This window comes from Pseudophryne corroboree, chromosome 12 (assembly GCF_028390025.1).
Source record: "Pseudophryne corroboree isolate aPseCor3 chromosome 12, aPseCor3.hap2, whole genome shotgun sequence".
In the NCBI taxonomy this organism is placed as follows: domain Eukaryota; kingdom Metazoa; phylum Chordata; class Amphibia; order Anura; family Myobatrachidae; genus Pseudophryne; species Pseudophryne corroboree.
The window spans coordinates 79,317,834-79,330,364 of record NC_086455.1 but is presented as its reverse complement, the minus strand read 5'-3'; the positions used below and the strand labels follow the sequence as shown (position 1 = coordinate 79,330,364).

The 12,531-nt window shown below is 48.6% G+C and overlaps 1 protein-coding gene across 3 annotated transcripts in view; it reads left to right on the top strand.

Moving 5' to 3' along the window:
* Positions 1 to 12,531, top strand: part of RGS6 (regulator of G protein signaling 6) — an 802,086-nt gene that overhangs the window by 680,044 nt on the left and 109,511 nt on the right. For all 3 annotated transcript variants that reach the window (XM_063947693.1, XM_063947695.1, XM_063947694.1), the window contains exon 7: positions 3,791 to 3,855. In XM_063947693.1, coding sequence (XP_063803763.1) covers positions 3,791 to 3,855 — 65 coding nt within the window. The remainder of the gene's footprint in view (positions 1 to 3,790; positions 3,856 to 12,531) is intronic.

Here is a 12,531-nt window from a genome sequence, read left to right as displayed (position 1 = left end):
GGACATTTGCCGGCTGGCATCTAGAATTAATGCAATGTCCATTTCTTCCAGGAGAGTATTATGGACTCGGCAGTGGACAGGTGATGCTGATTCTAACAGGCACATGGAAGTTTTGCCTTATAAGGGTGAGGAATTGTTTGGGGACGGTCTCTCGGACCTCGTGTCCACAGCAACAGCTGGGAAATCGACTTTTTTACCTCAGGTTCCCTCACAGCCTAAGAAAGCACCGTATTATCAAGTACAGTCCTTTCGGCCTCAGAAAGGCAAGCGGGTCAGAGGCGCGTCCTTTCTGCCCAGAGGCAGGGGTAGAGGGAAAAAGCTGCACCAGACAGCCAGTTCCCAGGAACAAATATCCTCCCCTGCTTCCACTAAGTCCACCGCATGACGCTGGGTCTCCACAGGTGGAGCCAGGTGCGGTGGGGGCCCGTCTCCAGAACTTCAGCGACCAGTGGGTTCGCTCACAGGTGGATCTCTGGGTACTACAGGTATCTCAGGGATACAAGCTGGAGTTCGAGACGTCTCCCCCTCGCCGTTACCTCAAATCAGCCTTGCCTGCTACTCCCAAGGAAAGGGAGGTAGTACTGGCGGCAATTCACAAGCTGTACCTCCAGCAGGTGATAATCAAAGTTCCTCTCCTTCAACAGGGACGAGGTTACTATTCCACAATGTTTGGGATACCGAAACCAGACGGTTCGGTGAGACCCATTCTAAACTTAAAATCCTTGAACACTTATATAAGGAAGTTCAAGTTCAAAATAGAATCGCTCAGGGCGGTTATTGCAAGCCTGGAAGAGGGGGATTTTATGGTGTCACTGGACATCATGGATGCTTACCTACATGTCCCCATTTACCCACCTCACCAGGAGTACCTCAAGGTTGTGGTACAGAACTGCTATTACCAATTCCAGACGTTGCCGTTGGGTCTGTCCACGGCACCGAGGGTGTGTACCAAGGTAATGGCCGAAATGATGATACTACTTCGAAAGAAGGGAGTTATAATTATCCCGTACTTGGACGATCTCCTTATAAAGGCGAGGTCCAAGGAGCAGTTGTTGATCGGTGTAGCACTATCTCAGGAAGTGCTACAACAGCACGGCTGGATTCTGAATATCCCAAAGTCGCAGCTGGTTCCTACGACGCGTCTGCTGATATTGGGCATATTTCTGGACACAGAACAGAAGAAGGTGTTTCTCCCGGAGGAGAAGGCCAAGGAGTTGTCATCTCTGGTCAGAGACCTCCTGAAACCAAAACAGGTGTCGGTGCATCATTGCACGCGAGTCCTGGGAAAGATGGTAGCTTCTTGCAAAGCAATTCCCTTCGGCAGGTTCCATGCAAGGAACTTTCAGTGGGACCTCTTTGTCAAGTGAGGATCGCATCTTCAGATGCATCGGCTGATCACCCTGTCTCCGAGGGCCAGGGTGTCTCTGCTGTGGTGGCTGCAGAGTGCTCATCTTCTCGAGGGCCGCAGATTCGGCATTCAGGACTGGGTCCTGGTGACCACGGATGCACGCCTCCGAGGTTGGGGAGCAGTCACTCAGGGAAGAAACTTCCAAGGACAATGGTCGAGTCAGGAGACTTCCCTACACATAAATATTCTGGACCTAAGGGCCATTTACAATGCCCTAAGTCAAGCAGAACCCCTGCTTCAAAACCAGCCAGTGCTGATTCAGTCAGACAACATCACGGCTGTCGCCCATGTAAACCGACAAGGCGGCACAAGAAGCAGGATGGCATTGGCAAAAGCCACAAGGATTCTCCGATGGGCGGAGAATCACGTGCTAACTCTGTCAGCAGTGTTCAAATCCGGGTGTGGAAAACTAGGACGCAGACTTCCTCAGCAGGCACGACCTCCACCCGGGAGAGTGGGGACTTCATCCAGAAGTCTTCACGCAGATTGTAGACCGTTGGGAACGGCCACAGGTGGACATGATGGCGTCCCGCCTCAACAAAAAGCTCAAAAAGTATTGCGCCAGGTGAAGAGACCCTCAGGCGATAGCTGTGGACGCACTAGTGACACCGTGGGTGTACCAGTCGGTTTATGTGTTCCCTCCTCTTCCTCTCATACCCAAGGTACGGAGGATAGTAAGTAAGAAAGGAGTAAGAACTATACTCGTAGTTCCGGTTTGGATAAGAAGAACTTGGTACCCAGAACTACAAGAAATGATCTCTGAGGACACATGGCCTCTGTATCTCAGACATGACCTGTTACTGCAGGGGCCCTGTCTGTTCCAAGACTTACCGCGGCTGCGTTTGAAGGCTTGGCGGTTGAACGCCGGATCCTAACGGAAAAGGGCGTTCCAGATGAAGTGATTCCTATGCTGTTAAAGGCTAGGAAAGACGCTGCCTGAAGTTCAGACGTTGTTAAGGGAGTGCTGCATATTCAGACCCTTTTTTGTGCCTCCAGTGGCACCTTGGGATCTCAACGTAGTGTTGGATTTCCTAAAATCACATTGTTTTGAGCCGCTTCAGACCGTGGAGTTGAAGTATCTCACGTGGAAAGTGGTCATGCTTTTGGCCTTGGCTTCGGCTAGGTGTGTGTCAGAATTGGTGCCTTTGTCATATAAAAGCCCTTATCTGATCTTCCATATGGACAGGGCAGAATTGAGGTCTCGTACCCAATTTCTCCCTAAGGTGGTATCAGCGTTTCATTTGAACCAACCTATTGTGGTGCCTGCGGCTACTCGGGACTTGGAGGATTCCAAGTTGCTGGACGTAGTCCGGGCCCTGAAAATCTATGTTTCCAGGACGGCTAGAGTCAGAAAAACTGACTCGCTGTTTATCCTGCATGCACCCAACAAGCTGGGTGCTCCTGCTTCTAAAAGCAGACTATTGCTCGCTGGATCTGTAGCACGATTCAACTTGCACATTCTGTGGCTGGACTGCCGCATCCTAAATCAGTCAAAGCCCATTCCACGAGGAAGGTGGGCTCTTCTTGGGCGGCTGCCCGAGGGGTCTCGGCTTTACAACTTTGCCGAGCTGCTACCTGGTCGGGGTCAAACACGTTTGCAAAATTCTACAAGTTTGATACCCTGGCTGAGGAGGACCTTGAGTTTGCTCATTCGGTGCTGCAGAGTCATCCGCACTCTCCCGCCCGTTTGGGAGCTTTGGTATAATCCCCATGGTCCTTACGGAGTACCCAGCATCCACTAGGACGTCAGAGAAAATAAGAATTTACTCACCGGTAATTCTATTTCTCGTAGTCCGTAGTGGATGCTGGGAGCCCGTCCCAAGTGCGGACTTCTGCAATACTTGTATATAGTTATTGCTTAACTATAGGGTTATTGTTCTGAGCCATCTGTTGAATGAGGCTCAGCTATTGTTCATACTGTTAACTGGGTATAGTTATCACAAGTTGTACGGTGTGATTGGTGTGGCTGGTATGAGTCTTACCCTGGATTCCAAATCCTTTCCTAGTAATGTCAGCTCTTCCGGGCACAGTTTCCCTAACTGAGGTCTGGAGGAGGGGCATAGAGGGAGGAGCCAGTGCACACCAGATGTAGTACCTAATCTTTCTTTAAAGAGTGCCCAGTCTCCTGCGGAGCCCGTCTATTCCCCATGGTCCTTACGGAGTACCCAGCATCCACTACGGACTACGAGAAATAGAATTACCGGTGAGTAAATTCTTATTTAATTTAACAAATCTGTCTTTTTTTATTTATTGTTTTAATCTGTAGTAAACACAGTATTCTTATTAGCAATACTTAATTAGCATTTATTATAAATATTAATTTATAGTCATGATGAACTTCTGTTTTTACTACATAACAAAGTGTGTTTCTACTTTCATTAGCTATCTATCTATGCAAGAGGACCATGCAGAACAAAGCAAGACTGGAGCTAGCAGATTATGAAGCCGTAGGTATACCGAGATCGCAGCCTGCAGTAAAGAAAGGAAATAGGACTTTTTTTTTCTTTCTTTTTTTATACAAACTTAAAGCAAAAATATTTACTTTTTCTGAATTGAGTTTATGTAATTTGTGGTGTTTATAAATTGTGATCGAAATTTTAATTGTAATCCAGTAATATTGTTCTGCCCTTCGCCAATGCCTCTTTGATAGAATTCCAGGCAAACAGCATAGCCACCTCTACATTCCAATAATCCCAATCAGCTGTGATGATCTAAAGTATGATGTTTACTATATAGTAGAAGAAATTGGTGAAACTGTGAAAATAAATCACAGAATGCAATCACAACATGCACAGAGAGATGCAACACAAACATAACTAAGTATGCAAACATTAATAAATCACATGTGCAAGAGTACATACAATCATAGCATACATACATACATACATACATACATACATACATACATACATACATGGCTGACTGTCAGCAGATCTATAATGGCAGATTTATTCGCTAGAAACTCTAACCATAGGATGCTATGCCGAGGGGAGCACATGTGTGTCAATGTCTGGCTGAGACCACAAGGGAAGTAAAATGGATGCCCACAGTCTCTTAACCAGAATGCACTTCCACATTTACTAAAATGGCTTGTGAGGATTAAGGGGGTAATTCCGACCCATTCGCTTGCAGCGGTTCTTCGCTGCGGTGCAAACGGGTCCGGAATGCGCAGCGTGCGCATTGCACAAGTGCGTCGTTGCACGCCGGGCAATGACGCTAGCAACGCAGAAAGCGGTTGCAGAGGCGACCGCAAGAAGATGGACAGCAAGAAGGCGTTCCTGGGCATCACCTTACAGTTTCCTGCCGTTTTCGGGGGAGTGGTAAGTAAAATGCAGGCGTGTCCAGGCGAACGGAGGGTAGAGGTGTGACGTCAAAGCCGGCCCCATCAACGCCGTGATCGTCGCACAGGGTAAGTATGTCCAGGGCTGGTCTTGTTTTACACAAAACTTTTTTAGCTAAGCAGGGTTGCACAAAGCACTCGCAGCCCTGCTAAGCTAAAATACACTCCCCCATAGGCGGGGATTAGTTGAACGCACCAGCAGCAAAAAGTTGCTGGCTGCGATCAACTCGGAATGACCACCTAAATGAAGGTACTTCTGCGCTAACCACTAGATGAGGCTGATAGCATAAATGACTGCAAATACAGAAATAAGATAGCTATAACAAACATTTGCTGAAGGCATGACAAATATGTTAAACATTATCACTCAGTGCACAATTTTATATTTCTAGTGAAATCTTATAAGTGGATGCAGTATTTTGGAAACAGCTTTATTTATGCTTACTTTCCTCCTTCAAACAGCTTAAACATCATAACATTTTTCAAATCATCCTGTCATGAATAAAACTGACTGAAGTTCCTGTTTATCTTCGTTATGCATCAGATTAGCATTCTGTTGTCAAACACAAGAGGTGACAATCAGCATTCATTTGGGGACTGGAGAATGACACAGTGCCTACAAACTTCACTTTCAGAAAAGAACTGTTAGCAAAACCTACAATTGTTTAGGCTACTAAATGTAACCATGTTTGCAAACCTTTCAGTTTTAACAATTACAATCTAGTCCTCAAACTTGCTATATTGCCATATGACATATTGCCATGTATTGCATGCGCTATAACTGAAACTAAACCATTGTTTTTGATTTTAAGATCTAAAAGCTCCCTCTGACTTGTGTTTCCTTGTATACACTATGGGATCAGGGCCATCTTTTCGTATGGGCTTAATGGGCCCTTGCCCAAGGGCCCCAGGAGTATAATACCCCTTTCACACCGCAGCTTATACCCGGTATTTTGCCGTTTTAACTGGCTTCCTAAACGGGTCAAGCTGCGATGTGAAAGGGTCCCCTTCAATTTACCGTTTTCAAAATACCGGTATTTTGAAATGGTAAAAAAGAAGGGTCCTACCCGTTTCAGTCCCATTTCACTGTGCAGTGTGAAAGGGTCTGAAACGGTATTTGCAAGCCCCAGCAGGTCATAGGCTGTCTCCATGTGTGATGTCAGCAGCCACAACCAGGAAACAGCTTGGAAAACACAGGAGACACATGTGAGAGTGGCTATATAAACGTTTAAACGGGAAAAACACGGAAAAAAATGGCGTGGGGTCCCCCCTCCAAAGCATAACCAGCCTCGGGCTCTTCGAGCTGGTCCTGGTTCTAAAAATGCGGGGGGGGGGGGGGGGGAATTGACAGGGGATCCCCCGTATTTTTAAAACCAGCACCGGGCTCTGCGCCTGGTGCTGGTGCAAAAAATACGGGGGACAAAAAGAGTAGGGGTCCCCCGTATTTTTTATACCAGCATCGGACTCCACTAGCTGGACAGATAATGCCACAGCCGGGGGTCACTTTTATACAGTGCCCTGCGGCCGTGGCATTAAATATCCAACTAGTCACCCCTGGCCGGGGTACCCTGGGGGAGTGGGGACCCCTTCAATCAAGGGGTCCCCCCCAGCCACCCAAGGGCCAGGGGTGAAGCCCGAGGCTGTCCCCCCCCCCATCCATTGGCTGCGGATGGGAGGCTGATAGCCTTGAGTAAAATGACAGAATATTGTTTCTCTGACGTCCTAGTGGATGCTGGGAACTCCGTAAGGACCATGGGGAATAGCGGCTCCGCAGGAGACTGGGCACAACTAAAAGAAAGCTTTTAGACTACCTGGTGTGCACTGGCTCCTCCCACTATGACCCTCCTCCAAGCCTCAGTTAGATTTCTGTGCCCGGCCGAGCTGGATGCACACTAGGGGCTCTCCTGAGCTCCTAGAAAGAAAGTTTATTTTAGGTTTTTTATTTTACAGTGAGACCTGCTGGCAACAGGCTCACTGCATCGAGGGACTAAGGGGAGAAGAAGCGAACCTACCTGCTTGCAGCTAGCTTGGGCTTCTTAGGCTACTGGACACCATTAGCTCCAGAGGGATCGACCGCATGGAACTGGCCTTGGTGTTCGTTCCCGGAGCCGCGCCGCCGTCCCCCTTACAGAGCCAGAAGCAAGAAGAGGTCCGGAAAATCGGCGGCAGAAGACATCAGTCTTCACCAAGGTAGCGCACAGCACTGCAGCTGTGCGCCATTGCTCCTCATACACACTTCACACTCCGGTCACTGAGGGTGCAGGGCGCTGGGGGGGGGCGCCCTGAGCAGCAATAAAAACACCTTGGCTGGCAAATATATCACAATATATAGCCCCAGAGGCTATATGTGTGATAAATACCCCTGCCAGAATCCATAAAAAAGCGGGAGAAAAGTCCGCGAAAAAGGGGCGGAGCTATCTCCCTCAGCACACTGGCGCCATTTTCTCTTCACAGTGCAGCTGGAAGACAGCTCCCCAGGCTCTCCCCTGTAGTTTGCAGGCTCAAAGGGTTAAAAAGAGAGGGGGGGCACTAAATTTAGGCGCAATATTGTATATACAAGCAGCTATTGGGAAAAATTCACTCAATATAGTGTTAATCCCTAAATTATATAGCGCTCTGGTGTGTGCTGGCATACTCTCTCTCTGTCTCCCCAAAGGGCTGCGTGGGGTCCTGTCCTCAGTCAGTGCATTCCCTGTGTGTGTGTGTGCGGTGTGTCGGTACGGCTGTGTCGACACGTTTGATGAGGAGGCTTATGTGGTGGCAGAGCAGATGCCGATAAATGTGATGTCGCCCCCTGTGGGGCCGACACCAGAGTGGATGGATAGGTGGATGGTATAAACCGACAGTGTCAACTCCTTACATAAAAGGCTGGATGACGTAACAGCTGTGGGACAGCCGGCTTCTCAGCCCGCGCCTGCCCAGGCGTCTCAAAGGCCATCAGGGGCTCAAAAACGCCCGCTCCCTCAGATGGCAGACACAGAGGTCGGCACGGAGTCTGACTCCAGTGTCGACGAGGTTGAGACATATACACAATCCACTAGGAACATCCGTTACATGATCCCGGCAATAAAAAATGTGTTACACATTTCTGACATTAACCCAAGTACCACTAAAAAAGGGTTTTATGTTTGGGGAGAAAAAGCAGGCAGTGTTTTGTTCCCCCATCAAATGAGTGAATGAAGTGTGAAAAAGCGTGGGTTCCCCCGATAAGAAACTGGTAATTTCTAAAAAGTTACTGATGGCGTACCCTTTCCCGCCAGAGGATAAGTTACGCTGGGAGATATCCCCTAGGGTGGATAAGGCGCTCACACGTTTGTCAAAAAAGGTGGCACTGCCGTCTTAGGATACTGCCACTTTGAAGGTACCTGCTGATAAAAAGCAGGAGGCTATCCTGAAGTCTGTATTTACACACTCAGGTACTAGACTGAGACCTGCAGATAGTGCTGCTGCAGCGTGGTCTGTGACCCTGTCAAACGGGGATACTATTTTGCGAACATAAGAGCATATTAAAGACGTCGTCTTATATATGAGGGATGCACAGAGGGATATTTTGCCGGCTGGCATCCAGAATTAATGCAATGTCCATTCTGTCAGGAGGGTATTAGAGACCTGACACTGGACAGGTGATGCTGACTTTAAAAGGCACATAGAGCCTTATAAGGGTGAGGAATTGTTTGGGGATGGTCTCTGGGACCTCGTATCCACAGCAACAGCTGGGAAGAAATTTTTTTACCTCAGGTCTCCTCACAGCCTAAGAAAGCACTGTATTATCAGGTACAGTCCTTTCGGCTTCAGAAAAGCAAGCGGGTCAAAGGCGCTTCCTTTCTGCACAGAGACGAGGGAAGAGGGAAAAAGCTGCACCAGTCAGCCAGTTCCCAGAATCAAAATTCTTCCCTCGCTTCCTCTGAGTCCACCGCATGACGCGGGGGCTCCACAGGCGTAGCCAGTTACGGTGGGGAGCCGCCTCAAAAATTTCAGCGATCAGTGGGCTCGCTCACAGGTGGATCCCTGGATCCTTCAAGTAGTATCTCAGGGGTACAAGCTGAAATTCGAGGCGTCTCCCCCCCGCCGTTTCCTCAAATCTGCCTTGCCGACAACTCCCTCAGGCAGGGAGGCTGTGCTAGAGGCAATTCACAAGCTGTATTCCCAGCAGGTGATAGTCAAGGTGCCCCTACTTCAACAAGGACGGGGTTACTATTCCACACTGTTTGTGGTACCGAAACCGGACGGTTCGGTGAGACCCATGTTAAATTTGAAATCCTTGAACACATAAAAAATTCAAGTTCAAGATGGAATCGCTCAGGGCGGTTATTGCAAGCCTGGAGGAGGGGGATTACAGGGTATCCCTGGACATCAAGGTTGATTACCTACATGTCCCCATTTACCATCCTCACCAGGAGTACCTCAGATTTGTGGTACAGGATTGCCATTACCAATTCCAAACACTGCCGTTTGGACTGTCCACGGCACCGAGGATCTCTGCCAAGGTAATTGCAGAAATGATGATACTCCTTCGAAAAAAGAGTTTTAATTATCCCGTACTTGGACGATCTCCTTATAAAGGCGAGGTCCAAGGAGCAGTTGTTGGTCGGAGTAGCACTATCTCGGGAAGTGCTACAACAGCACGGATGGATTCTATACATTCCAAAGTCACAGCTGGTTCCTACCACACGCCTACTGTTCCTGGGGATGGTTCTGGACACAGAACAGAAAAAAGTATTTCTCCCGCAGGAAAAAGCCAAGGAGCTGTCATCTCTAGTCAGAGACCTCCTGAAACCAAAACAGGTATCGGTGCATCACTTGCACACGAGTCCTGGGAAAAATGATAGCTTCTTACGAAGCAGAATTCCATTCGGCAGGTTCAATGCAAGAACCTTTCAGTGGGACCTCTTGGACAAGTGGTCGGGATCGCATCTTCAGATGCATCGGCTGATAACCCTGTCTCCAAGGACCAGGGTATCTCTACTGTGGTGGCTGCAGAGTGCTCATCTTCAAGAGGGCCGCAGATTCGGCATACAGGACTGGGTCCTGGTAACCACGGATGCCAGCCTTCGAGGCTGGGGGGCAGTCACACGGAAGAAATTTCCAAGGACTTTGGTCAAGTCAGGAGTCGTCCCTACACATAAATATTCTGGAACTGAGGGCCATTTACAATGCCCTAAGTCTGGCAAGGCCTCTGCTTCAAAACCAGCCGGTACTGATCCAATCAGACAACATCACGGCAGTCGCCCATGTAAACCGACAGGGCGGCACAAGAAGCAGGATGGCGATGGCAGAAGCCACAAGGATTCTCCGATGGGCGGAAAATCACGTCTTACCACTGTCAGCAGTGTTCATTCCGGGAGTGGTCAACTGGGAAGCAGACTTCCTCAGCAGACACGACCTACACCCGGGAGAGTGGGGACTTCATCCAGAAGTCTTCCAACTATTGGTAAACTGTTGGGAAAGGCCACAGGTGGACATGATGGCGTCCCGCCTAAACAAAAAACTAGATATTGCGCCAGGTCAAGGGACCCTCAGGCGATAGCTGTGGACGCTCTAGTGACACCGTGGGTGTACCAGTCGGTTTATGTATTCCCTCCTCTGCCTCTCATACCAAAGGTACTGAGAATAATAAGAAGACGAGGAGTAAGAACGATACTCGTGGTTCCGGATGGGCCAAGAAGAGCTTGGTACCCAGAACTTCAAGAAATGATATCAGAGGACCCATGGCCTCTACCGCTCAGACAGGATCTGCTACAGCAGGGGCCCTGTCTGTTCCAAGACTTACCGCGGCTGCGTTTGACGGCATGGCGGTTGAATTACGGATCCTAAAGGAAAAGGGCATTCTGGAGGAAGTCATTCCTACGCTGATAAATGCCAGGAAAGAAGTAACCGCAAACCATTATCACCGTATTTGGCGAAAATATGTTGCGTGGTGTGAGGCCAGGAAGGCCCCAACAGAGGAATTTCAGCTGGGTCGTTTTCTGCACTTCCTACAGTCAGGAGTGACTATGGGCCTAAACTTGGGTTCCATTAAGGTCCAGATTTCGGCTCTGTCGATTTTCTTCTAGAAAGAACTGGCTTCACTGCCTGGAATTCAGACATTTGTAAAGGGAGTGCTACATATTCAGCCCCCTTTTGTGCCTCCTGTGGCACCTTGGGATCTCAACGTGGTGTTGAATTTCCTAAAATCACATTGGTTTGAGCCACTTAAAACTGTGTATTTGAAATATCTCACGTGAAAAGTGGTCATGTTATTGGCCTTGGCTTCGGCCAGGCGTGTGTCAGAATTGGCGGCTTTGTCATGTAAAAGCCCTTATCTGATTTTCCATATGGATAGGGCAGAATTGAGGACTCGTCCCCAGTTTCTCCCTAAGGTGGTATCCGCTTTTCACTTGAACCAACCTATTGTAGTGCCTGCGGCTACTAGGGACTTGGAAGATTCCAAGTTACTGGACGTAGTCAGGGCCTTAAAAATTTATATTTCCAGGACGGCTGGAGTCAGGAAAATTGACTCGCTTTTTATCCTGTAGGCACCCAACAAAATAGGTGCTCCTGCTTCTAAGCAGACTATTGCTCGCTGAATTTGTAGCACAATTCAGCTGGAGCATTCTGCGGCTGGATTGCCCCATCCTAAATCAGTAAAAGCCCATTCCACGAGGAAAGTGGGCTCATCTTGGGCGGCTGCCCGAGGGGTCTCGGCTTTACAACTTTGCCGAGCTGCAACTTGGTCAGGGGCAAACACGTTTGCAAAATTCTACAAATTTGATACCCTGGCTGAGGAGGACCTTGAGTTCTCTCATTCGGTGCTGCAGAGTCATCCGCACTCTCCCGCCCGTTTGGGAGCTTTGGTATAATCCCCATGGTCCTTACGGAGTTCCCAGCATCCACTAGGACGTCAGAGAAAATAAGATTTTACTCACCGGTAAATCTATTTCTCGTAGTCCGTAGTGGATGCTGAGCGCCCATCCCAAGTGCGGATTGTCTGCAATACTTGTATGTAGTTATTGCCTAACTAAGGGTTATTGTTGAGCTATCTGTTGAGAGGCTCAGTTATATTTCATACTGTTAACTGGGTATAGTATCACAAGTTATACGGTGTGATTGGTGTGGCTGGTATGAGTCTTACCCGGGATTCAAAATCCTTCTTTATTGTGTCAGCTCTTCCGGGCACAGTATCCTAACTGAGGCTTGGAGGAGGGTCATAGTGGGAGGAGCCAGTGCACACCAGGTAGTCTTTAAGCTTTCTTTTAGTTGTGCCCAGTCTCCTGCGGAGCCGCTATTCCCCATGGTCCTTACGGAGTTCCCAGCATCCACTACGGACTACGAGAAATAGATTTACCGGTGAGTAAAATCTTATTTTTTTCCAATAGTACTACAAGTCCCAGCAAGCCTCCCCCGCAAGCTGGTACTTGGAGAACCACAAGTACCAGCATGCGGGAGAAAAACGGGCCCACTGGTACCTGTAGTACTACTGGAAAAAAAATACCCAAATAAAAACAGGAGACACACACCGTGACAAGTACAACTTTATTACACACTGCCGACACATACATACTTACCTATGTTGACACGCCGACTGCCACAGTCTCCGACGATCCGAGGGTACCTGTGAAAAAAATTATACTCACCTGCCAGTGTCCAGAGATAAATCCACGTCCAGAGATAATCCTCGTACTTGGCAAAAAAAAAACACGAACACCCGAACCACCGGACTGAAAGGGGTCCCATGTTGACACATGAGACCCCTTTCCCCGAATGCCGGGACATCACGTGACTCCTGTCACTGAGGTCCCTTCAG